General features: G+C 33.6%; 4 protein-coding genes across 11 annotated transcripts in view; 3 read left to right on the forward strand and 1 right to left on the reverse strand.

Moving 5' to 3' along the window:
- Positions 1 to 83: 83 nt before the first annotated feature.
- Positions 84 to 8122, forward strand: LOC122527566 (cytoplasmic polyadenylation element-binding protein 1). 2 transcript variants are annotated; one of them, XM_043651860.1, is made up of 13 exons: positions 84 to 329; positions 2164 to 2467; positions 3092 to 3228; positions 4751 to 5010; positions 5087 to 5213; positions 5289 to 5652; positions 5727 to 5959; positions 6036 to 6128; positions 6228 to 6393; positions 6455 to 6582; positions 6652 to 6732; positions 6798 to 7005; positions 7048 to 8122. In XM_043651860.1, exons 1-12 carry the CDS (start codon positions 309 to 311, stop codon positions 6960 to 6962), a joined length of 2079 nt encoding a protein of 692 aa, XP_043507795.1. In that variant the 5' UTR covers positions 84 to 308; the 3' UTR covers positions 6963 to 7005; positions 7048 to 8122. The 2 variants fall into 2 exon arrangements, with proteins under 2 accessions (XP_043507795.1, XP_043507796.1); XM_043651861.1 differs by lacking the exon at positions 84 to 329 and adding an exon at positions 1406 to 1546.
- Positions 8123 to 9801: 1679 nt separating this feature from the next.
- LOC122527589 (peroxisomal membrane protein 11C) lies at positions 9802 to 11376 on the reverse strand. The gene is made up of 5 exons (XM_043651914.1): positions 11107 to 11376; positions 10702 to 10969; positions 10373 to 10551; positions 10235 to 10303; positions 9802 to 10150 (listed from the first exon to the last, which is right to left on the reverse strand). Exons 1-5 carry the CDS (start codon positions 11136 to 11138, stop codon positions 9934 to 9936), a joined length of 765 nt encoding a protein of 254 aa, XP_043507849.1. The 5' UTR covers positions 11139 to 11376; the 3' UTR covers positions 9802 to 9933.
- Positions 11377 to 11518: 142 nt separating this feature from the next.
- On the forward strand, positions 11519 to 12332 carry LOC122527590. Its single transcript, XM_043651915.1, has 2 exons — positions 11519 to 11858; positions 12154 to 12332. Exons 1-2 carry the CDS (start codon positions 11699 to 11701, stop codon positions 12330 to 12332), a joined length of 339 nt encoding a protein of 112 aa, XP_043507850.1. The 5' UTR covers positions 11519 to 11698.
- LOC122527588 (protein lap4) overlaps positions 12250 to 26888 on the forward strand; it is a 45996-nt gene continuing 31357 nt past the window's right edge. For 6 of the 7 annotated variants that reach the window (XR_006306371.1, XM_043651908.1, XM_043651910.1 and 3 more), the window contains exons 1-2: positions 12250 to 12657; positions 12945 to 13062. Coding sequence is in view for 6 of the 7 variants with exons in the window: in XM_043651908.1 (XP_043507843.1) it covers positions 12496 to 12657; positions 12945 to 13062 (280 nt within the window). In the remaining variant the exon portion in view is untranslated. The remainder of the gene's footprint in view (positions 12658 to 12944; positions 13063 to 26888) is intronic. The other variant, XM_043651912.1, reaches the window with a different exon arrangement.

Genomic DNA, 26888 nt, shown 5'->3' on the forward strand with positions numbered 1-26888 from the left:
TATAAATGGGCGATTCTGGGAGTTGAAATAATTAAAATATTATCCCCCGGCAAATAATTAAAAAAACCCGGCGGGATTAAAATATTCCAAATTTTTTATTGTAATACGATAATTGTTGATTCAATGATTTATTAAAATACGTATATTTAATAGTTCGCTCTTACTTAAATCGAGCAAATCTTATTGGAAAAATTCATACGATATTAAGTACGCATAATTCGTTGAACCACGTTACGAGTTACCACTTTAAATTCAGTGGAGAACAGCGAACAATTGAAAAATTCATCGAGGCTCAATCAAAGATCAACATGCTTACGTTAATGCAATTGGTAAGTTGTTATATTTCTCCAGAAAAATTCTGTGTTCTTTTCTTTTATTGTTTTATATTTATTTTCCTACATTTTCATATTGCTGTTTTAATTATACCTTACTTTTCTATGTACTTTATTTTTTGACTACTCATGCGGTCGATTGGTAACCTACTTTATAATTTCGTTATGGATATGGTGTCGCTTCGAAAAGAAAATTTGTCTTATAAATCATGAGCTAGTATATGGTGATAATTGTAACGTAGAAGCTACATAGAATGTAGAACTGAATACGAAATGTCCTGCGTCCTCACTTGTAAACAAACACGCGAATCGTACGTTGAGCCGTAACGCGTCCACGTGCAAAACACGTTGCGTTTCATACGCTGATTTTCTTTCTCTTTCTCTCTCTATATATGTAAATATATGTGTGTATTACGTCTTTAACCCTTCGTTAGTTATTGCAGTTATTGAAGAAAATAATGAAAAATTTATTACAAGTTAATTTCTCCCAAAAATTATCTAATATCCTGAAATCCTACGTAGATGTACAATACCTTTTGCAAACATAGTGTAAGATGTATTAAGATGAAATGTACATACATATGTTTCAAATAATTGCATTAGTAAACCATGAATTTACTAGACTAGATGAAAATATGATTTTTACATAAAATTATAAACATGTACATATATTTCTATTCTTATATAACGTTCTTATAATATTTTAATTTCGTCTTTCAACTCATAATTTGAATCTTTCTTAAGAAATATAGATTTTACTTTTCTGTTAATATATACGTATATATGTATATGTATGTACACACATTATATGTATATATACAATATCTTTAGATGTATATTTGACGACTTTAATAAGAACTATCGATCCCTGAGTGATTCGATGAATCAAAAAGTTATAAAATCATAAGGATGTACATGTTACAATTTTAAATGATATAAGACAAAATGATAATATTCGTGTCAATTATAAGCGACCTTAGATCTAGTACGTCTTTGAACTTGACAAAGTTAAATTCTACGAAGTTTGGGATTCTTGTTGAACTTCTAGAATGCCTGGATATATTCCTTAGCCCTGCAAAATTTTTTTTTCCGAATTCCTCGAACGCAAACTGGGAGTGGCGTCCTTCAGGCTCCTGTTTTCGTTATTCTGTACCGAAAGCTCAGAGCATAGTTTGCTGTTATCGTTCGTAGCGATGACTTCGAGGAATTCCATGGTAGGTGATACGTATTAAATTTCACGATCTTTACATACGAACGAAACGTTTTTAGCAATCATTTTCAAATTCTCCGTGTAGTGTATCTTTCGAGGAATACTGCAAGTTCTAAAATTTCGTCACTTTTACCGGAAATGACGCAAGGAAAATCGGTTGACGTAACGAACGATGCGATCAATTCGAATAGCCGTTAATCAGAAGCATGTAATTAAAAAAGATCTACGAATTAATTGGGAATAGTAGAATAAATTTTTACGATGTTCTCTTAACATTAAAATGTAAATATAATTTACGTAGTCCCGCGATCCAAACATTACATACAGAGTTCAACTTCCTGTAGCGTCTATTTACATACACGCTTTATAGTTAATTACGGATTCTAAAAATTAATGATGTATCCGTTTGCAATTACTTCTTCATTCGACGAAAGAGAAAATAAATCGAATAATAATTCGATCAGTGCTTCTCAAAATGAAAAAATGGTGACAATGTTTCTATATTATCGCTTCGTAACATTGTTATCGCGATACCAAATATATACATCAAGCGTGATCATTTAACCAGAAACAAACTTCAAAATATTCTAACGATTGATTTCTTTTTTCTCGATATTGCAGCTAGATTTATCGTGTGATGCCGATGGAGTGAAAATATCAGACGTGCCTGATTGGAAAAATGAGGCGTCGCATGGCCAGCAAATGCAAGCGTCACGCAACCAGGACCATGTGCAGCTGCAAAAACGCGAGCAGTTGCATCGCGACAAATTGCAACAGCAACGGGATCGCGACAGCGAACGAGAACATCTGCATCAGTTGCAGTATATCGGTAACTTGCTGTTAGACCCTCCGCCGGCAACCAACTTCCAAGGATACTCGCACGATGCATCTTGCACGCAATCCAATAAGAACAACAATGTCGATGGTAAAAATTCCGTTTCCTTTGTTATATTTTTATATGATCATGTATGATTATTTTGTTTTGATTTCTGGATAAATTTGTAGATTGACTGTTGGCCATTTTGTTATGATAGACACGGTTGATCAAGTAACAATATGAAATAGTATGGTCAAGTAATATGAATATACAAAAATGTCGTTTTATTTATTATATACATAAATATAAGATAATCTCTTTTCAAATTGAGCCAACAAAGATGATAAATTATACAAAGACAAAATCATTAACTTTTAGTTTCATTAAACAAGGATTATATTTTAATAATTTGTTTTGCAAATTACTAAAAGACTTACTTTATTTTCGTTTTATAATTATTATATAGGAACTGACTTTCAAACTTTTACGTAGATTGAATTATTAATTTCAATATCTATTTAATGAATTACATTGTATTTTTTTTTTGTCTTTCTTTTTCTTGGACATCCGAGCTACAATAAAATTTCTTTTAATTGCCTGCTTAGTTGTTTCAAAACTAATGAGCGTGTACGTTTGTCGTTTGTCAATTGATAGTCCTCGTTGAGCTGTATCATATTTTTCTGTGATTTTATTTAAAAGAGCAACGTATTTTGTATTTTTCCCTCAAACCAGGAGACATGTCAATTTCGGATTTATTCGGACTGGGTTTACCTCGGGGATCGTTAATAGGCAGTCAGTCAACAGCTGCATCTCCCGGTTGCCGTAATTATCAGTATCAAGGGCGCAATCAGGCATCTCAGCATTATCAGGTGACATTTCCTTCTATTTTATATATTATACATAAGGTTTTCCCGATCGTTTTACGTGAAACGTTTTAGCCTCATTTAGGTCAGGCAATTTGCTTATTTATACATATCTTCAGTTATTTCTCCAGTAATTTTGTAACGAATTGATACCCGATAAATGTAAAAAGGTTTTTTATTTTCGACAAAAATTAAATAATATATGGCACAATAAAATAAAAATTGCGAATTACTAAATTTTATTTATTAAATTCTCTGAAAGCCTCAAACTACCTTATTTGTATTAATAAAATTCACTTTGAGTTTAAAGATTTTAATACGACCACTAAATACAAACGACAATTTAATGACTTCCGTGATTACATTTTAATTACTCGAAAGAAACGAGGAATTCGAAAAGCGTTAAAATGTTTTTCTTTCAATTTGTGAACGTCACATGTTAGATACGATAGTGAAAATCCCAAATGTTGGAGTAGGCAGTATTCCGAAACGTCTGCCTCCTGCCAATGCAATAACCGGAACAATGATTATCCTCATTGGAATGACTCCAACTGCTTCTCGAGCTTCCTTTTTCATCGATTGCGCAGCTAATTTTTTTGCACAATAGAGATTTTCTGGTTACCTGATGTATCGATTTTCAATATATTTTGTTGCAACGAATCTTTTCTAACATTAATTTAGAATAACGCAACTAATGATGATGGATTGGAGATGTAATCAAGCCTGTGATGATAAAAATAAAATTCTGTGAAATTTTCAAGGAGCAAACTGGAAAACGCCAAAACTAAGTATTGTAACATACGGCGATATTATAATAGGAATTTTTTACAGTGGAGAACATCATTATTGACTATGAAGAACATGATTATTAAAATATTGATCATTAATTGATAACGAATTTTCTTTGTAAAATAACATAAATAATAACACAATTATTGCAATCTATATTGCAGCGACAGTTAAATAGTACTTATACGCGGTGGAAAGGGGTAAAAGAGCAAGAAAGACCCATACGAAAGTCGTGCCTTATCGACCAGACACTTTAATGGACATTTTATCAGGCTCTTCTCGACGCCTTTAACGTTATTACCTTCACCATTTACTGGATGCATTTGTACATAAAGGACCGGCAGGACATCGAAATGCGCGTATTAGAGCCGACGTATAATGCGTTGGGCAAAATAAATTACGCATAGCCGCTCGTGTTAGTGCGACCCGGATTCCAGAGTAGCCAAGAATTTACAAGCTTGAGCCAAACGGCTCTATCACAGCCCATTCTTTATATTTTCTTTTTTCATTTTTCACTTGTAATTGCGTGCCTCGTTTTTGTTTTTTTATATTGTTATATTATTTTTAACGCAGTCTAATAATAATAATGATGTTGCAGGATTCCCTTTGTTAAAGCGCGAATCTTTTCTTATTGTTTACAACTAGTATATTATTCTCATAGCTTAATTAAAAGATGATTTTTGATTAAAATATGTTTCACAAATTTTTAATTAATGCTGTTATACCGTATTGAATGTAGAGCGATGATAGGAACGGAATTTGCTCGAATTCATCCATCTTGGACGTTCCAAGCTCTCCAAGTTCTATTACTACACCTGGCAGCCCTAGCACACCTGGAAGTCTGTACTCAAACCCTTACTCGTATTCATCTACAAACAGTAGTAATCAGACAACATCATCGCCGAAGAGTCGAGGATCTATGCAGAATGTGGGTTCACCAACATCACCCATTCATTCTCCTTATTACGGGAGACCTATTCGTGGATCACCACCTTATAGGTATTTTTTAATTAATTTCTTATAATTATGTATAATTATAATGAAATGATTGTTAAGTAGTCATTTTTTTCAACAGTGACTGTAGCAGTCCCACTTTTGAATATCCTCACGTGATGGGATGCACTGGATCAAGATCGAACTCACCAGCGGATTCAGATACGAGTGGTATAAGTAGTGTAGATGGATCTCTGTCCGATATAATGGTATCTATTTTAAGTTATAGATCGTAATTATTTAAATTCATGAACCTCAGGAAGACAGAAATTGTTTCATTTTAGAACTGTTTATCATTAAACTCGTCACACGAATGTTGCCCTCAATCTTTGGGTTCATTGATGTCGCCGGAAGTGGATTTATGTACAAATAATAGAGCAACCGCGTTTCAACGAATGGCAATGAAAAAGTATTTATCTTCGCCCCATCAAAATTCATCGTCGACGCATCATCATCATTCACATGGGCACAATCGCGGTCATCACTACGGATCAAATCAAAACGGCAGTTTCCTGAATTCTTTTATGCATGAAAAAAATTGTTGCTCCACTGGAAATCATATGATGGCTCTGAATTCACCTCCGATAAACATCTTAGACCCGCAGCTTTCACTCGAACGCGTAGCGCGTTTTCATCGAAGTGCTGCTGGTAATCATCCACTTATTAAAATACAAGAAACAAAAAAAAAATTGTGTCAGTATGTTAAAAAATTATTGTTTCAGCACTTTGTGACCCAACTTGTACTTGGAGTGGCATATTACCGCAACGTAATCAGAAACCATCAGGTTATTCATCTAAAGTATTCCTTGGTGGTGTACCTTGGGATATTACCGAATCCCTTTTAATTGCCACTTTTAAGCAGTTCGGTCAAATACGAGTAGAATGGCCAGGAAAAGATCAGTCCGCTACGCAGCCAAAAGGATATGTATATATTATATTTGAGTCTGAAAAACAGGTAGTTCGATATTTTCCACTGTATCTTTTTTCCCAATTTATTCATTTTTAACGAGAAAGGATATCTATTGTTTAAGGTGAGAACTTTATTGACATGTTGTACACATGATTTTACCAATGGTGGTAGTTGGTATTACAAAATATCATCTAAACGTATGAAAGCAAAAGAGGTACATATTACTTTTCTTTTAATCAAATTCGTTTGTACTTCTTCCTCAAATTCTTTTATAAAGTTATAATATTGTAATATTGTTGTAATTTTATTATAGGTACAAGTAATTCCTTGGATTCTTGAAGACAGTAATTACGTAAAATCATCATCGCAAAAACTTGATCCTCACAAAACAGTATTTGTTGGTGCTCTTCATGGCATGCTAACCGCTACTGGTTTAGCAAAAATTATGGATGATCTGTTCCGTGGGGTTATTTATGCAGGTAGAAATGGATATATTTCAATCATTGAATACGTACTATTAAAATTAAAATTTAATTTCAGGGATTGATACTGACAAACATAAGTATCCAATTGGATCTGGCCGTGTTACATTTAGTACAAAACATTCATACATGAAAGCAATTTCAGCTGCTTTCATAGAAATAAAAACTGCCAAATTTACAAAAAAGGTTCACATAAGTCTAAAATGTTTATAGAACATAACAAAAAAATTATAATAAAAATCTTATTTTTAATAGGTGCAAGTTGATCCCTACTTAGAAGATTCTATGTGTTCAGGATGTTCTGTACAGCAAGGACCCTATTTTTGCCGTGAAGTGGTACGAAAGTAATTTCTTTTATTTTTTACATAAAAGATATTTTATTATTTTTGTCTTATTTGCAGATGTGCTTCCGCTACTTTTGTCGTAGTTGCTGGCAATGGCAACATTCGATGGAATCAATGTGGCATCATAAGCCTTTAATGCGCAATTCCAAAACAAATCAAGTGGTCGGATTATCGCCAAATGTGAATTCCTGGCCCCGTGGAATGAATAATCCCACAATTTAAGTACAGTTACTAAGCTTCTCTTTCATGGTCATACATTCAATTCAATTTTTTTTTTTTTTTTTTTTTTTTTTTTTTTTTTTTTTTTTTTTTTTTTTTTTTTTTTTTTTTGGACTATTTGTTTTTGCGAGGACGTTGCGCTAGCTGACTTACTGACAGGGTGCAAACTTAGTTTTTATCGCAGAGCTGCGGACAGCTGGTTTGACGATATACATTGAAATACCGGATATACCAGCTGCTCCACAAATGCAACGATTTGTTTATTATCGTTACTCTCACGTACGTCCGAGACTAATTAATGGCGAAAAATCGTGTTTCATATAAAGTTCCTATTTCGAACGCGGTGATAACCGTGTTCTCAACAAACAGTATTTTTATTTAGTATGTTTATTTAGGGACTGGTTCTCTTGTTGATCATTTTATTGCGAAGAGTGTAGTTGTGCCATTAAGTAACACATCACATTATACGATAATTATGCGTTACGAGTGTGCATTTACATTGAATTCGTGTGGGTCCAATTGTGGCTTTTATAGTGACAATAATTTTTATACGATAAAATGGGAAGCCACTCGATTGCTAAAGAAGAAGAGAAAGAAAGAAAAGGAATCAGTTCACAATGTTTAAAAATCCACAAAAAATACGCCGTTATAATAACCTATCGGCGAAGAATATTACGCTTAATCGTAAACTATTTGATGAGATTAGATTATTGTGGTATTCTAGCTGCAGGAAGAATTAAGAATTGAATTATTGTTATTTTTTGCGAAGAACGCATTTAATTTGAGTACTAATCAGAACCCAGGCTGTATACCGACACTTGTCGATAACATCGCCCGTCGTTGTAGTTTTATGTTACATTGTACAGTGTAAGGGGTATTGCCAAAATGGCAATTGCAATCATAATTTATATTCTTAGCCAAGGTGATAAGCCTTTGTGAGCTTTCGTTTACAGGGACTGTTTAACTGTTGACGAAATGGAGAAGTACATGGTCTACGATTCTGGAGCGGATTGTAGTAAATTGATTCTGTTTTTATTTTTTGTTACAATATTATGTTATGTATTTTCTTTCAAGAAGATTTCGTAATATTACTTCTAATCGCGTTTCTGATGTTTTGATATAATTTTGTTGAGTGAATTAAAAATCATATTTTTGCAGATAGACTTTTATTGTCGTTCCTCTTTTCATAATTTTGTTCCTTTTTCTTTTTCTATCGTTCAAGATAATGATTCCTTCAAATGAACCTTCAGCCCTTTTTAAATTTCTGGCCTTAAAAACGTGTGCTTATGCAAACTGCTAGACACTAAATGTTAGTACATTATGAGAATTTGATAGATAGTATAAACAAAATCATAAAGTAAAACAGATTATATTAATTTATATTTATTTATTTAATTTTATTAGTTGTTTATTCTAGCTAATTAAATTATAATATTTTATTTAAATTGAGGACCCTTGTATCAAACAGTTAAAAATATATTCTTATTTAAAAAAAAACAAGAATTGTAAGGAATCAGGAATAATTATTGGTAAAAATAGGAAGAATTAAACTTCAAAATTTGGAACTTGAAAAAATTTCTGAAATCTGAAATTATACTAAAAAAATAAGATTATAATATGGTATAAAACGATACTATTCAAATATTTCATAGTTAATCTTTGATAATACAGTGATTATGATTGATATTACATTCTTAATTTTACAATTAGATCGTATATGTTGCTAATGCTAAATATTACAAAATAAAACTATAAATTTAAGATTTATATAATTTAAAATTCATATAATCAACTGCAGGATATACTATAGTACTGAATTACTTAACAAATATTAAAAAGAAGGTTGAATTTATCATATTTCTGAGTCATTAAAATTTCGCTTGGTTTAAGAAAGTGGAACAAATACAAAAAATATATCGTGTTACATCAAATGCAATTATCAAACAACATGGTTATTATATACATAAGAAAATACTCCTATGAAGTGCTTTAATACAACATACAAAATAATATATATATATATTATATATATATATAATATTCTACAAAAGCTTCAAATGTAATCATAAAGTTTTTAGTAAACAAAAGATCAGTTTTTGCTAAAGCCTAAGAATGGTTTTGACGAACGATAAAAATTCTTAGACTAAACACTAACGAATTAACGGCGAAAAAGTAATGAGCCGTCAAAAATTTTAAAGATGCTCTTTTATCGAAAATATTATCTTATTTACAAACTTTTAATAAGTCGTGCCTTTTAATATAATCTCCATAGATTTTATTCTAACGTGGAAAACACAAATTATTTTTAAATCATTGATAACCACGCGATACAGGGTGATCTATTATTAAAGAAACAAGACTGCTACTGGTACGCATAATGTCAAGTTTTCTTAACACTTTTAAGAGATTTAACCACTCGCGAGGCAATGATTACATCGTGCCCTACGTAGCAAAATATTTTTATTTATGTTCATACAGAAAGTGCCTCCTATTCTTTCACTTTTATTGATAATAGAATCTATATGTGTAATTTACAAATACCATTCGAGTAATATATAAAAATGATTCGATCAATAGTAAACGTACATATATAAGTACATTAATTAGCTTAAAATCAAGTACGCTTCATTTCAAATATCAATAATTTATATTGCTTTAGCTCTTTTCCTATTGCATATATCCTTGTTAAAACATACCTTGTAACACAAAATTGATATATTAAAAACAATAAATTGTTCTTTATTATGTTAACAATATTGTATTATTTCATAATATATAAAATTAAATACATAAATTATGCTTTAAATTATATTAAAAGATTAAACAGTAAAGATCAATTTCATTTCAATTCTTATAATTTATTTTATATTTATTACATATACTTCTTATACAAATTAACTAATAGAAATAAAAAAATATATTTATATTAATAATTGTAACAATTTTCACCACTTTCTTATTGTTACTGCTAATATTATAAACTCTTCTGCTTTGCTCGTTGACTTAAAACTTGATACAATCCAATCAATGAAGACAAAGTTCCAAGTGCTCCAACATGCCAAGTTTTTAACTTACCTCCCCAAAATGTACCAGGTGGCAAATAATTAACTGCATAACACATATCTAATATCAATCTTATGCATGTTAATGATTCATTCCGCCTTTGTTTGGTTATTGTTTTCAAAACAACTCTTTAAAAAAATTATTGATATTTTAACATTTTATTAATCAAATTAGTATAAATACTTTGCTGTATATTTTATTTTTAAATTTACCTCTTACTGCAATTAGTTTCATTAAGATATGTTTTACAACTGTTGAATTTTTTTAATTTCCGTAAAGACCTAAAAAACGTATACATGTAATGAGGATGTGTAAATATAATATTTAATTATATTTCTTATGTAACATACTTTAATAAAGACAACTGCAGAGAAATTATCCAAAACCACGTTGAAGCATTATCCCATGCTTCAATATTGATTTTAATCAAATTATGTTTGCCAGCCCAAAAAATGTGTTCTACTGGGCCAAATATAATATCCACCAAAATTTGCATTAACTCCATACATCTGATCACCCAATCTGACTCCTATTGGATGATATATGAAATTTATCATATGCCTGTAGAAGAGTAGTAGTATGAATCTGTACATTACATTAATATATAGAAAATGAAACACATTTTGCAGAAAATATTTTCATACATTATCAATATACTTTATTTCATATATATATATACCTCTTTTCCCCACCCATATAGCATTGCATGATGAATCGTTGGTATGTCATCTAATAATCTTAGAATCATTCTGCATTCACTGATTTGGCTACTAAATATTTTTAATTTTCTTTCTGTTTCATTTGAGAATGTTCCCAATGTAGCAAACTTAGCTGCATAAGACAATGTTCTCAAAAATTTATCTCTTCCTTGATGTGTTTCTAAATATTCTGATATTAATGCAGTACTCATTTTGAAATGACTATATTTAAAAATATGAATTGTGAGACTGAAATGAAAAAAATTTGGAATGTTTAATCGTATGTTATGCAATTAATAATGTTCCATAATAATTTTTTATAAAATTAATTGTTAAATAATTTAAACAAGGTGTGTAAGATTAAATGTAGAAAAATGGCAACTCACCGAACAATGCAATTTTTGCTATATATACACATATATCCCACTTATTGTCAATGAATTACATATGTGACGAAAGAATATGCAAAATTGATTAAGCTACGAAAATAATTTATTTCTCTATGCATTTGATACAAGATCTGCAAATTATTTATTCACATTTAAATTTTATTATTTTTTAAATTTAATTTAAAAAGAATTTAACATATAAGCAGATTTGAAATATGATTTATCTTTCTTTATTTGTCAATGCACTCTTGTGGCTGTATTGTGAAAATTAAATTGAAGAAATAGTCGATAAAAGAGAACTCGTGTTATCTATCGAATAAAAATTGAAAAATTAACATATAAAACTTAATTACATAATATACGTGTTGTAATTTTTTCAAGAATACAATTTCGATTATTTATAAAAATCCAGTATTCTATATTGCAAAATTAATTATATTAATAGAAATTAATATAATTAACAGCATAAATAAAACGCATTATGTAGCACTACCAATGGCACTACATTATATTATCCACATTAAACCAGGTTTATAAAAGCTGCAAAAGTGACATCTTTCGTAACAATTAATCCCTATTGGAATAGAAAATGCTCGTAATTTTTGTACGTACAATTATTTTTATTTCATTACTTAATTATACGTTAATTAAAACTTTCTTAATTGTAAGTAATTTTATATTTATGCTTCGTCCAAATAAGTTAAGAGAGACAGATATATCTGATCACGTGATACACCAACTATTCACTGGTAATTACTAGTGACTTATAATTTTTAAGAATTACGTACTTCTTTATTGTTGCAGAGTTGGTTAACCATAATACCTTTAATTACAATAACAATACTTTTACTTAATTTAGTGGATATTTTTAATTTTCCGACATAAAAAAATTAATGTCCGAAAAATAGTTTTCTATCTCATAATTGTATGATAAATTTTCAACAACTTTCCCTAGATTTTGACCACGTGGTTTTATTTACCTTCTTGACACGATTTGTTGACTCGATCAAAGCAGTTATAACTAAGTAAATATTCTTATTTAAGATTTCCCATCTATACGTGCAGTAAGTTCGTGGCTGGTGAATAGTGGGGGAACTGTCTTTTCAAAGCGTCGTATTCGTTCATTGTTGTGTGTCGCTTTAGAGCAACGTGATCAGTGGTTCGTAGACGTGATGACGTCAGACTTCGAGGCACAAGCCGAGAGCGCGTTTAAAGCCGAGTAGGGCGTGAAAGTGTGTGTCGGTGCCGCTCGTTTTTCTTCTAATTTCTTTTAATCCGATTCCGTTCAACAAATATGTGCAAATAGCATCGTGTGCCGTCGTGGACAACGGGGACAATTATGTTCGGTGCTGTTCCAACGTGATTAATAGTGAAAAAAAGGATACCATGTTCCGCTGCATTCCGATTTTTAAAGGGTGTAACAGGCAGGTGGAATACATTGACAAGCGTCATTGCTCTCTGCCGTGCGTCCCTGATGATATTTTACGATACTCGAGAAGCTTGGAGGAACTCCTGCTAGACGCGAATCACATTCGTGATCTACCGAAGGTAGACAAATACCGCTACATGCCAACTTCTGTCTTATAACCCGTATCTCTTTTTCTTTCTTTGCGTCCCCCCTCTCTCTCACTTGTCTCGTTCTATCTCTTTCTCCTTTTATCCCTCCCCCCCTCTCTCTCTTCCTCTTGCTATTGTGCCTGTGACGTATCATTCCATCGGCTATAATGTAACGACGAAGAACGCGCACGACATAACCGATATAACCGATTTTATTGTCATCTGTTATTTTCTTATCAAACGTAACTGCTCATCATTGGCGTCTTCTCTCGTTGCAGAATTTTTTTCGGCTACAGAAGTTGCGGAAACTCGGTTTGAGCGACAATGAAATTCACCGTTTGCCACCAGATATCCAAAACTTCGAAAACCTTGTGGAGCTGGATGTATCCAGGAATGGTGAGTGATCGTCTTTTCTTTTTTTTTTTGTTTTTTGTTTTTTTTTAAATCTTTTCTCTTTCTCTTTAAGTTTCTTTTCCCTTAAGTTATTTTGTGGTCTTGTGGTTGGCATCCACAACGTCTCAGATAGGAGAGATTCGATCCTCGGTTTCGTTTCAATGTTTCGTTAGTATTTTTCTGAATTGTTTTTCTCCTCGTCTTTCCGGTTATCTTTCTTTTCGTGCACGGTTGGCGAGCAAAGCACCGTCTGTCCGCGGTTTCCAACGAAGCACGTGTATGTACGTCGTACAAACACGATTGTCAATGAGAAAGTCAAGATGTAATAATGCGTGTACAAAGGGCCCGAGTAAAGAAAAGTAGAGCTAAACGAAGCAAACCGTTAATGGAACCTCACGTTTGAGATGTATAAATTGTGAATTAATGCTTGCATCAGGTATTAATCCTCGAATACCATATCTCGCATGGCATCGTGAGCATTATTATCTGATCCGTGGTAGAATTAAATTTTTTAATGTAATTTAATTTAATTTCACGTAAAAAATGTATTTATCATCCGTATTATATTTTCATTGCATTTTATTGAATTTGTAAAATAACACTTTGTGGATAGGTTATCATTATCATTGTATCTTTTTTTATTTAATATTGGCTGAAGTAACTGATATACCGAGCATCATGATTTAACAGATTTCTGTCATTGTAATGAATTTTTTCCTTCTATATCAAAAAGATCATTAGAATTTTTGCTTTGTTTCAATGTAATACATTGACATTTAGTTTTATTTATAAATAGAAATAAGATTTCGATTAATCGATTCATTCAATCGGGATACAGGAGTTCAATATTAAACTAAAATTGAAATTAGAAACAAAAATTTAATATTTTATTTACATTCCTACAGACATTCCTACAAATTTAACACATACCCTCGCACTGGGGGGGGGGGGGATGTTATTTTCACATTTCCTTCCATCAATATAATTTATGAAAAATTTAGGATAACTTTTTGTTGAAAAAATAGAACATAAAAATTCATCATAATTTCATAATTTTATCGAGAGGTTCATAAAATTTCACATTTTATAGTGTGATACTGTTTAAAACAATTTCCGAGTTGCCGCAGCGGTGCTGGCATTCCGAGTGCGAAGGGTTAAAATTACCCGAGATCGTCAAATCTCACACCGTTTTAGGATTATCGATCGATTGGATTCCGATTCGAACGATCAATTTAGGAAGAGGAAAACACAGGGACTTCTTATAGTAAACGGCGCCTCGTCTACTTTCTAACAACGATGCAGCAGCTCGTGGCTCGAAAGGCACGTTGAAACGCGTTTTTTTTTTACTCCCGCCTCGAAGTTGTTTCCCAAGAGGGAAGCCTTTCCTTTCGCGCTGTTCGTTGGATTTACTTACCGTTCCACTTCGGCGTTTTTATGTTTACCTTGTGCTCGTCCCTCACCACCCGCGTGTATACGCATGGAAACTTCATTACTTCACATGCAGCATAACTAACGCTAAAGGAGAAACGTATGCTGCACCGTGTAATGTTGCCAATGCCTCGTTTTGCCATCAGACTATGTTACTCCCTTCTTCTTTATCCGGTCCCTTCTTCTTCTTCTCTTCCTTTTTCTTCTTCTACTACTACTACTACTATTCCCCTGGAATGCTTCTTGCCGCTAAATACCCGACAGCACTCGTAACTTAACATTAGCTTACGCTTCACTGGACATTTTTTCTAGAATCTGAAACGACGTTCTTGTCAATATTTCGTGACTATTCTCGCTAAAAGTATAGAAACGTACAAGTGTGTTTAATATATTATCAATTTTATCGCGATAAGTTTGCAACAAATGTATTTTATATTGCACGTGCAACGATATTATGAAGCTTCTTCGCTGTTTGCTTAGAAAACGTAAATGACATCCAGTTAAATATGTGTAAATCGACAATATGACAGTTACAATTACGCGTACAATATGCCGTAAATAGGACATGAAAGTACAAATGATAGCCAAGTGAATCATTCGGAAGTCACATGCATCAGTTCTTCGTAAAATTGAGAAAACGGAGAAAAGTGTTGATCGATTCGGCCAATTTAGAAGAGTTTGAATGTCAAACGACGTCACATTGTTTTCTCGACGATGAAAATACGCGCCGTAGATAATTCCCTCGCATAATTACTATTTCCTGATGCGCGGTCGGTCGCGTTATCAATAGACATGCCGCCTTTGCATTCTTTCGTATTCATATACTATATATATATAGTATGTATATACACATGTAAATGCACGCGTGACACATCTCCGACCGTGTACAATTAGGTTCGAACCATGATGCCTGCGAACGCTCGCTTGTTTGTCCGTGTAAAATGAAATTTTTTCATTCATTATGTCTGAACAACAGATCTCGATCACCATTGCTCTTTTGTAATTCGTAATAACTCGTAGTTCTAGCAATAACGTGATGCATGCTCTTACCCCTTGTTTCTACCTATGTGCTACATCATTTTTAATATGCTAAGTGAAAACTAAAGAGTAATGAAATTTTTTTTTCAAAAATTGATGTATCCTCTCTTTATCCAGAAATGTGTCAGTCTATGCAATTTATTTATATTCAGGAGAAAAAGATTTGTAAAAATTAAAATGTCTAATTCAATGAATGTTTTGCGGTAGATTCACATTTTGCTATGAAAACTGCAAGTAGTGTAGCTTAATGGTCGTTAAGTTGTATCGTTATGATGAAATAATTATAATAACGCGTTCGTTCAAACGATACATTGTTGACCGATTTCTTCTAACGATCTCATTGTTGAAATTGCTTATTAAAATTTAAATTTAAAAATTTATTAAAACACGCTCTTACGCAGTTTAACAAGGAAATTACCTGGTTAAATTCCTGAAGTTTAATCATTTTAATTTAATGATCTACGAAAGTGATTTGAACGTTCATCATAGAAAACTCGTGCATATATCGTGTATTGTACGTGTTCTCCGGCATTAATTAGAATATTCAGCATATTTTATTTCATTATCTCGCGTTCGTTTAATCGCTTCGTGTAATATAATAAATTGGCGCGAAATAGTGGGAACGTTTAACGATCTAAATCAAGTCAACAGCTTCCATTTTCAGCCGAAACGATCGAGTTATGAATGGGGGGGAAAAAAATAAAAATAAATAGGAAAAAAAATAGGGAAAAAAAGAATTTCGAACAATACCAAAGTGTATAATAAGCGGCGGTATTGTACACGTTGAAAAATGAATTCTTTTGTTCGCAATGAAAGTCGAGAGTCCGGGAGCCAAGTAAAACGTTTTGCTGGTTTTGCGCCACGTCGACCTGACGATTTTCGAAAATGGGATCGCGTGCAACTTCGTTGCTCACTCGTCTGTGCTTTGTCCTTTCATACAATGAATCGGCGAAACTGCTATGACTGTTATTCAATACGCTGAACTATGAAATGTTTTATACTATATTAATGCTTGAGAAATTAATTCCTATCTCTTTTTTTTTACGCATTATTTCTTGACAATGACAGCATAAAATGCAAAACTTTTTATGTAGGTCAACATGTTAAAAATTCATAACTTTTTTTTTATCTTCTTAAAAATTATGAATACGTAACCTTAAAATGACAAAAAAAGATGATTTTTTAGGTCGTTCTAAAAATTTCAAATATTTCCATCGATAATTTAATATAAATTTTTGTATAATTACTGAAAAGATACATTTATGGAACCACTGAAGATTCAATATAGATACCTTTGAACATAGAGAAGACAGACAGCGTAAACTAGATAAGGGGAAATCGATTACCCAAATTTTCGATGGACATGTGGTCATCGACTCGTGTCACTCGATTGTTTTCGAGTGACCACCATCGTGATACACTGATAACGGGTCACGATTTCATCGATAAGATCTCTTCATCGTTGAGTAGCAGTTCAATCAAACAGTCGCTTTAACAGCAGCCTTTATGCAGTTACCGTTTCTGAGATATTACAGGTACACTGTACAGGCATCATCTTTCAAGTTTGAAACATTAAAGAAACCACTTGAAGAATATTCCTTCACAAAGGACTGAACTTTTCACTGCTCGAAGGCTTTCAAAGTAGATCTAATTGCTTCAGAAGCTTCCATCAGAGGTTACTTTATAGGTTACTGTGTACTCTTGGTTATAATCGAACAACAAACATAGGAGATTAAACTTTACTTTGATCGGTACGATATATTGATTATTATTTTATATAATTCTCCATCTATCAGTGATATCGATTTCAATTCAACAGCTTCAGAAATCGAAAAGAGAGTACTTAGAACAAAATTAGAAATTTGAAAAAATTGAAATTAAAATAGATAAATTTGATAGACAAAAATTTTCATCATTTGCAAACGCAGAGGTACAAGATTCTTTTCAAGATTTCAAGCCAATCTATGCCATACCGATTATAATCAACTTCTTACCTTTTTCTTTCCTCTGTTTGTCCAATAAAGGAGCAAATCGCTATTAGAATAGTCGAGTGACCACTCACTGATCGAGATGACATTTTCTTCGTCGTCGTCGAAGGATCCATTTATCGGTTGCTCGGTGCTCGGTCATTGATCGATAGTTCCTCTTCAGGCGAGGATCGAGTTATATCGGACTCGAGTACAACAGAAGAACCGAGTCATGTACCTAGGGAGACATTTCGCTGTTCTTCTGTTCCTATCAGGATCTTTATCGGACGAGTATATATTACGTCTATCTTCTCAAGGACGTCGTTTTATTATCGTCATGCCACGATACGCGCAGAAGAAAAGATCTGTGTCGGTCAATGACACACAAATATTCCGTACGAGACCGGAAGTGGCGTTCGCCAAATATAGGCCGTCCCGAAGTTATCACGTCTTCAATGAAGTATAGTAATTCGATATTAGGCCATGCTAATTTCCACGGGTGTGACAAACTAGGACTCCGTACTTTGGGAACGACGCTTTGTGTACTGTTTGACTAACTAGGCCGATCTTCTGTAAGATTAGTCGGTTTCCAGGATTGCATCGTGTGAGTTAATGCGAGAAACACTGGCTCTGTTCTCTGGGAAAGAAAGGAGGGAGGGGGCTTAATTTAACACGAACTTAACGCCGAGCGATGCTAGTTGAAAGAGAAATTAGACTTTCTTATTCAATTTAAGCTTGTTTCTTTTTCGAATAGTCTGCTCGAATCTTAAGTAGAGATTTTAGTTAAAATTTCAGTAACACATTAAAGCATATGGAATGTAAATATACATGTATTGTAAAAATGACAAATATCCAACTTTTAACATCGAATCTTCGAACCTTCGAACATCGTCCCTCATTTACAAAAAAGATTCCAGAAGATTCTCAACGATGTTATATCGAATGTTCCTTCAACTTCTTCATTTGTGCATAGGAAAATTGTGCAACACTCGCGAAGCGAAGGATGTGTTAATGGCACCAGCCGTGAACTTTTAGAAATACTCCGCGATGTACAAATAACTAAGCAATTTTGCGTCATCGGTTGTGAATATGTTAAAGCAACTGGAATTTCGAAGTTCCCGCTTTCTAAAATCTATTTCTCTCGCGTGGGAAAAAGATCGCTAGGCATAATGGGCCGTACTTGAAAGAATAGGGGTGGATGATGAGTTCCGGGTGTCCATTTTTAAATTCTGATGGCTTGAATTTCGCGCGCAGCTCGACTTGATTTTCATCATTCGTCGAGTAATTTTTTCGAAAGTATCCGGCGCTTTGGGTGAAAAGTTTCGCGGGGAATTTAAAGAAACAGCGCACGTCTGCTTGCTTTATAAAATGTTTAAACTTCCACAGCTTAATATTGGTGCTTCTGAAATATTGGACACCTGAATGAGCGATAAAGCTGTTTGAGTAGCTGATCCTCCAGTTATTTTGAGCTACGTATAGAGCTATCGATTGTACACAATTCGCTGTAACCTCGCCTTCGGCCCCCTTTATTTTATTTCAATATCGTGCCAGCGAATATAAGCGCTATTCTAAAACCGTGATATTTTCAACAAATAACGAAATACCACAACTATTGATAATTCTTGGATAACGTATCGAATGTATTCAAATTTGAATTCGCCGATTGGAAGTGAAGGAGAATAGATGTAAATTAAGAGGGAAGGGAAACATTTTGTCTATCTTTTTTTAATTTGTCAAAAAAGGTATTATCGTTAACTATTACTATCGTTACAATTAATTGGATGAAGAAACGTAGATCGATAATCCTTGCGTCCCTTCTGAAGAGTTAGGAAGGATAGAAACATGAAAAAGAAAGATGAAAAAAAAAAAGATATGGATCTCTAGGTTTAGGTACTCTAATTTCTAGTACTCCGTTAGTGATCCAAGATGATAATCATCTTCCTTTAAGCCTTTCATTTCTCCTACACCCTTTCATTTCTGGCCACTCAATTCATTCAAATATTCCCACGTGAAAAGGCCGGTCAGACTAGTTTTTTTTTATGACGAAGCACGCTGGCTTCTTTAAAAAATTATTTCCTGTTACTTGGATTCTCTCGAAGGGATGTGTACGCTACGAGAGAATCATGGACGTGCGACGACTCATCACGGCATCGGCTATTTCCTGGTTCCAGTTAGTTTATTGTACCGGTACTACGCCAGCTTTAATAACACCCGCTATGACAATGTACCGCAATATGCTTATTAAAAGCATATACATATAAAGTCTTGCCCATCGAACAATTCTAGTAATTATCAAAGTCTATAAGTTGTCTCTATAATCGGAATTTTGTTTGGCTTACAAGTAGACTGCACGTATTATTATTATTATTATTATTATTATTATTATTTTTTTGTGAACGAAACTAAAGAAATTGATCGTAAGTGCTTTGTTTTGAACATTTTTATATGGATTTTCTAGAGTTTGGGGGAGTTATATCAAGTTTTGCTACTTTAATTAGAAATTTTTCACAAACGAATCCGGTACATTCGACACCAATTGTAAAGAAATATAATTGGTGTAGCGATAAGTAGAAAGAATTAAATTTATACTGACAGCTATGCGAGTGTGACAATAAAATTTATTACAAAATTACCAAAGAGTGTAAATACGAATAACTTCTAAATCACAGAGGATCAAGCGTATTTACTTCTGGATATTATCTACACCAATCGTGTCTCCTGCATCAAAGTTCCAAGTTTCGTCAGTTTATGAACGTACGAAATTATAAAACGCGCGACGGTATGTAAATTTGACTGAAAACTGTATTTAAATAGATTAATTGCTCTTCGTTAATGCAATTACCACGAAATGGAATTTCAGGTTTGAGCCCCATTTAGTCTGGGGCTGTAGTTCATAAGCGTCGACAGTATGTTATTAATATTATAAAATCAACTGAGAACGTCTTTTTAATACTATTTCCGCGAAATCAGGAGTAAAGTTAGTTTCAATAAAAACGTAAAACGATAATAAATGGAACGTTTTTGAAGAAACTGTCATTGGCTAAATACATTCGTGGAAAACTTAAAGATACAGTTACACGTATATTCGCATAATTCATAGAAATGCATGAAACATCTGAAATATAACGTTCGTTGTGACTCTTCTATAGTTCTATAGAAATAGGAATTTGCATAAACATCGACAGTCTGATTATTGAATTATAATTCTTCACGTGCAAGTGTTGGTAGTTTTATGTAGAAGAGGTTAATTAAAAATTCTTGCTTGTTGAAACAGTGGCACGTTCATCACGTGACGAGACACGGACGAACAACAAATTTTCTGCCAACTGCGATGACATTGACGAACGCATACCATCGCGTTCGCGAATTGCACGAGCAAATAAAACTATTAATCGACGTGTGTACACCGTTGGATTTTCGTTAATAAAGGAAATGTTTTTCCTCTGCTCGCGCGTTTCTCCCTCGGGGGAATTTGTTAATTATTTCTCTACAGTTCACTGCTTTCGACGTGGATGCGTTTACGTTATGCGCAGGATGTTTCCAAAGCTTTAGATCAAACAGAGGCAGAGGTTTCCGTAAGGAAATGATTAACAGTTTGCACTGGGAAAGGGATTTTTTTTTTACTCGAGGTAATTTCTATCGTTCAAAGTGTATATAATTAAGTGTAATCGTTTGATATCAACTTACACATCGATGAAGAAGAAGACGAAGAAGAAGATTGGTTTGTAAAAGTAACTCGATCACTTATTCGCACGTATTTACTTTTAAGAATAAAAAAGAAGTATAAGCGACGAAGAAGTAAGTCGGGACGAATAAGGTCTAAAAATAAAATCTAGAAAGTCAGAAAAGAATGTATGCGTTCTTTCTTTTTCATAAATTAGTCGGGTAACCCACTCTTCAGAAAGAAGAGAGGGAAAAGAAAGAAGATTGGCTACTCCACTTAAGCCAAGGACTGTCCTTTATGTCTAATGCTATATACACTAGCGTGCATATAAATAGGAACAATGACAATCTGACGATTTAACTGAAATTATTTTCTAGTTGCACGTTTCATTCTTGCTTCAAAATACTGTGTATTCTTCGAACACTCAGAATACTTACATATCGCTAAATTTTTATAATTAAAAATATAATTAAAAAGAAAAAAAAAGGGATGGGAAACTTGTTTTACCTGTTAAGTAATCATGACGAGTGTTTCAGATATTCTACATGTATTTTGAGCATAAATTTCAATTTCAATTTTCATAGTGTGACGTTAATTCACAAGTAAATAGTACATATTTCATACAAATCATGCAAATGAAATATTTCTAATCTCTGTTTTGTAAGAGAGAAACGTAGGCCTTAGGCCTCCCCACTATAAAATTACTCCAATATCAAAATCAATTCATATCATCATGTGATTGCCATTGTTATAAACGTACAATGACGATAACTCTTCATTCTCGAATCTCTGGAGTGGCCCCTGGAGTAGGGTCGTATCGTCTTAAGCGGAGGATCGTGATCCAGCAATTCTGTTACCCGATCTTCATTTGTTATTTAATCGCGAAAATCGCGTGGGTCGCCGTTATAGCCGCTCTATACCATGGAATTAAGCACCCGGAAGAGACGAGCGGACGAACGATTCCGTTGGAAGCTTTGAAAAGAATCGAGGGATTGAAATGTCACGAACCCTCGAATGCTCTCAGCATTCTTGCTGGATCCGTGCTCCTCTCTCTTTTCTCTTTCTCTCTTTCTCTCTCCTTCTGTTTCTCTGCGGACGCGCAAATGTGGAAGTAACCGAGTGGCTTGAAACTGGCACAGCTTAACAAATAGCCCCAGACTCCTTCAATTAAACGTTAAAAAAAAAGAGGGGGGGAAAAAAATAGAAAAATCGTGTTTGCATAAGGATTCACCGCGTAATTAGCGGTCTGCTAGAGATTCCACGGAAAGATGAAGGGAAACGAAAAGCGGAGCGTTTAAGCTTTCCTTTTCTTTTTTTTTTTTTCTTGTTTCCAAATAATAGGTTGACTGGTTTTCGGTTGGTCGGACGAATTGTTGTTTAACTTAGGTTGGCTGTTATTGGGGAATAAAAATAAGCGCCACGCGAGCTACGCGTGCTCTATATATTCAACGCGTTTTGCGTTTGAAATTTGAATTGCTTATTTTCCTTGAAATTGATTGGAGCAGAAATTTCTATTTCAACCCGAAATAATGTTGAACAATTTCTCTAATTAGATTTGTTAAACGTACATACGTACATTTCCGTAGAATGATTAATTTAAAACACGATGCTCAGAATATGCGAATATTCGTGCAAATTCATTTCTATGAATAGAACCGACGAGACAAAGCATAAATGGAGTAATTAATGCAATCAGTAATCAATGAAAATTTTATCGAAATCAAGAAAGCTGATCAGGTTGATATTTAAACTTGTATTCAACCTATATACATATATTCACGCATGTGTTCTTCACTTTTCGTAGCATAAAGGAAGAGATATTGCCGTTCCTCTGAAAATTGCTTCGTGTTGCAATTGACACGTGCATATATCGATAGTATAACGGTTACACCAGCAACTCGAAAAATAAATAGTTCTTCTCTCTCTCTCTCTCTCTCTCTCTCTCTCTCTCTCTCTCCGTTCTTCCCACAAAAATTTCTCACATCCTCGTCTCCTCTTCTCTCGAGTGCGTTGGATATACGATCGTGAAATGTCAAGATCGAAACTCTTTGTGGAATCTGACGGATATATTTTACACAAAGGTATACATCCAGGCAGTAATTACGTGATATACGCCTAAACATCGTGCCAATTTGAAATGTTGCGCATGCCAGGACGGAATAGCTCGGGCCTCTCTTCATCTTCTCTCGCGAGCGCTTCTCTCCGCTAACAATATCGTCGGATAGATCAACGGCGTTTCATAATCGCCGTTTTTCGGACGGAACCAGGCTTCTCCAACAGAACGTTGAACGTGCAGGAAATTTAATGGCGGAAAGTTTGCCGTCACGGAAGTGGCTGATGAAACTCGCTCGCCACTACTCGCTGGCCCGTGGAATCTGCGGAGGATAGTTGGAGAGGATTTTTTTTTCGTATTTATGAGATTTATATCCTTAATTTTAGAGATAATAGAAAAGTAAAGTGTGAAACGATGGGGTTCTGGTATGGGATGGTTTATTTGATTGTAAACGGGTCAGTCGTGTGGGTGGTAATGACCTACAAGTCTAACAAAAATTAAAAATTAAAATGCTAAGAACGATACTGAAATTAATTTCAGGTGTCAATAGAGTATTAAAATTATATTCAACAGGGTTAGTTAACTTAACAAAAATTATCTGTATTAATCCTCTGGACTCGATTTATTTTCAACTTGTATTTACTTTGAGATAAATTAATGCAACGGTAGAATTCAATGTTTTTTTTTATTTATTATTATATAAATTTATTTTTTATAATTTTTTAAAGTGTGATAATCTTTAAAACAATTTCAAACCTGACACACGAGTTATATAGCAAGTTTATTGTCATCTCCAGAATTCAAGGGGTCAATATTCTATTCCAAATAGTAAAGTTGATTTTAACTATCAATAGCATAATCAGCAAAAGATTAGTTTCACGTATATAATATTTTGCAACAAGCTAATTCAGCTTTTTAGTAACTCAGGAAGCATTGGAATAAAGCATACTTTAAAACATGCTATTATCCACGTTTCAAAACTCAAAGAACAAAACAGTTTATAAATACCATCCTTAATTTTTTATCGTAAAAGCTATAAATTACGAAACGTCTAAATACAGCTCGAAAATGTATCCATATATTTTCCATGAAAGGTCGTGCTTATCAGTTGACATTTTTTTCTGTTTCTTTTTTTTTTTTTTAACGAAGAAGCAGAGGCTCCTTTCATGAAGTAACGTCTTGATGCTGGCCTCTGCTAATTAGCCGCTGACCTTTATTAAACGACCTTATTATTTCTAATAAAGTACGCACGGTTAGTCGCGTGGCCACCAACGAATCGTGACTTTCATTTCCCGTGATTTTCATCGATCTTTTGATCCATTTCGAGCTACATACGTAGCTGGCACTAGTACTAGTATATCAATGAAGGGAAGTATCGGTCAGCGTTGCTCCAGGAGGAATTGAGATACGTTGGTTCGTGCATCGCGACAGCTTGTCACGAGCAATTTGTACGATGCGATCGCTGTCGAAATTTATAATAATATGTGACCCTTCTACCGCTGCAACTCCTGGCGGTTAACCTTCGACACGACAATCTCGGGGCGAGATCGCGTTCTTTCAGGCAAGACGAGATTACAGGGTTTAATTCTATGTGAGCGGGATTTAAAAAATGAAAGAGTGAATTGAACGATTGAATTTTCACAACCTTTTTAGAACGTAGTAACATCATGCGAAATGTAACTTTTTTAAATGGAATTGAGAATCGCCTATTAATTAATTAGAAATTGACGCGGGCAAATTAATTTGAAATTGTCAAATTCAAATTAATTTGCCCGCGTCAATTTCTAATTAATTAATTTGAATTATTTTCTAGTTATTTTCTAATTAATTTGAATATGACAATTTGTACGATTGCTGAAACTTATTAAAAAGGAAAATCAGAGTCCTTCGAAACGGAGTGAAGAAATTATTACATCCGAGTGTGACTGGATACATAGTTCATCAGTTTGTTTCTCAAGATAGAACATTTTCACTTATTTAATATCTTATTAGAAAAATATGCAGAGTATTTAAGAAATGAAGTTTCAAAGTCGTATTATTGTACATCGTTGAATTTATTTTACATATGACGTTACATATGATCACGTGGTGGAAATATACACTTTGGTTAAAAAAGAAAAATGTTGCTCTTAAAGTCTGAAAATAGTGTGTCTTTAGACACGTAATAATTCGTGAGCCATTACAACTCTACCATTTTTTTTTTTTTTTTTTTTTTCAGAATATCGGGAAAGAAAAGCGAAGAATAAAAAAAAAGGTTCAATATATTTCGCGTTACATTTCGGAGCACATTGTATGCATCGCCATATGGCGGCAGAAAAACTTGAGAAACATCGCACCGACGATGAACGTCATTGTCTAACGATAAACATTCCAGTAATGTTAATAGAGTGTCTTTTATCCTGGCTCGTTGGTATGAAACTATTTCTCAGTCGTCTATTATCATCGAAGCGTGTAATAAAGAGGTGCATTCACGATTATGTAGAAATATTTGTCGCGTTTTGTACGTAGAAAAATTCCTCGGAAGGCATTAACGAGCTTAAAAGTCGATACTGTATCCAGCGAGTCATCAAAACAATCGTGCAAATAACACGTTTCTTCATTTTTCCTCCTTCCCTTTTTTTTTTATTCGTAACAATCTTAATTTTTCGGTATAATCGGTGATCTCGACTTGGTCTAGTTCGTTTGAAAAAAAGTTAGAGATATTTTATCGTCGAGACGAATGACCTTCATTTTCGACGACAATCGTTGCGTTGCATTCGATTCTGGCAGTGAATTTACCGCGACGGGAAAATGGAATTTGCAGTAATTGATTTTTCCTTTCTGCTCGAGAACATCTTTTTCTTAGTATTATGTTCTTTTCTCGCGAGAATTTCTAAAACAATTCTAGTGTGAAATAGTTTAAAAGTGAAGTATGAATATTGCTGGTGAAAATTTCCAAGGATAGAAATTCCATATGAAACATCTAGATATTTAATCTTATAATCGACCAAGTTAATTTAATTTCATTTTCTGTCAATTGCAGAAATTCTAGAATTATACTGTTACAATGGATAATACGTTACGAATTATTTTATGCTGAATACATGGATTATTTCATTTGATTAATACTAAAGATTATATCACGTCATAATATACTATGAAATACTGCATTTTACGAAAGAGAAATATATAATTTTCAGTTAGTATTCACGAAAGAATTTTTCACTACATTGTAAGAAGAGATCAAAGAATGAAGATTCCCTTCGGAAGAAGAAACAGATTTTCCATCGCTGTCGCGTAATGTTTCCCGGAATCGGTGATGAAAAGGGATGAAAAGCTCCTCGTAGCGTGCGAAATGGGACTTTTATTCCCTTTCAATTGGTATTAATAGCGGGGGTGTGATTTTTATTGAAACTTATCGCCACCTTGCGAAAGGTCAGTGAACGGGTATATAAAAGTATTCTCTCCGGTCGTCTCTTTTACTTTGAGAAGGTTCTAAAAGTCGCGCGTCTGTCTATTCTTGCCATAATTTTTTTTATCACGCTTCCAGCTTCCACGAAGTCTATTTCGATCCGAGACGTAATAAAAAATCAAGGATGGAACGATCGTGAAATTCATTCACGCAATTTCAACGATGAATCATTTAATAGTGTCCACTTGGCGACGCCCCGTAGATGCATACGATTTCCATGTGAAATTT

The sequence above is a fragment of the Frieseomelitta varia genome, unplaced genomic scaffold (genome assembly GCF_011392965.1).
Source record: "Frieseomelitta varia isolate USP_RPSP 00005682 unplaced genomic scaffold, Fvar_1.2 scaffold_227, whole genome shotgun sequence".
Taxonomy (NCBI): Eukaryota; Metazoa; Arthropoda; class Insecta; order Hymenoptera; family Apidae; genus Frieseomelitta; species Frieseomelitta varia.

Bases quoted from the DNA above. Each gene is read 5' to 3' on its own strand.
- LOC122527566 (XM_043651860.1), top strand. From the start codon at position 309: ATGCTTACGTTAATGCAATTG. The intron at 5,011-5,086 runs GTATTTTTTAAT...TTTTTTCAACAG, and splicing joins CGTGGATCACCACCTTATAG to TGACTGTAGCAGTCCCACTT. The intron at 5,960-6,035 runs GTAGTTCGATAT...CTATTGTTTAAG, and splicing joins TATTTGAGTCTGAAAAACAG to GTGAGAACTTTATTGACATG.
- LOC122527589 (XM_043651914.1), bottom strand. From the start codon at position 11,138: ATGTGTATATATAGCAAAAATTGCATTGTTCG. The intron at 10,970-11,106 runs GTGAGTTGCCAT...TTTTCATTTCAG, and splicing joins AGCAAAAATTGCATTGTTCG to TCTCACAATTCATATTTTTA. The intron at 10,304-10,372 runs GTATGTTACATA...TACGTTTTTTAG, and splicing joins CTGCAGTTGTCTTTATTAAA to GTCTTTACGGAAATTAAAAA.
- LOC122527590 (XM_043651915.1), top strand. From the start codon at position 11,699: ATGCTCGTAATTTTTGTACGTACAATTATTTTTATTTCATTACTTAAT. The intron at 11,859-12,153 runs GTAATTACTAGT...TTCTTATTTAAG, and splicing joins GATACACCAACTATTCACTG to ATTTCCCATCTATACGTGCA.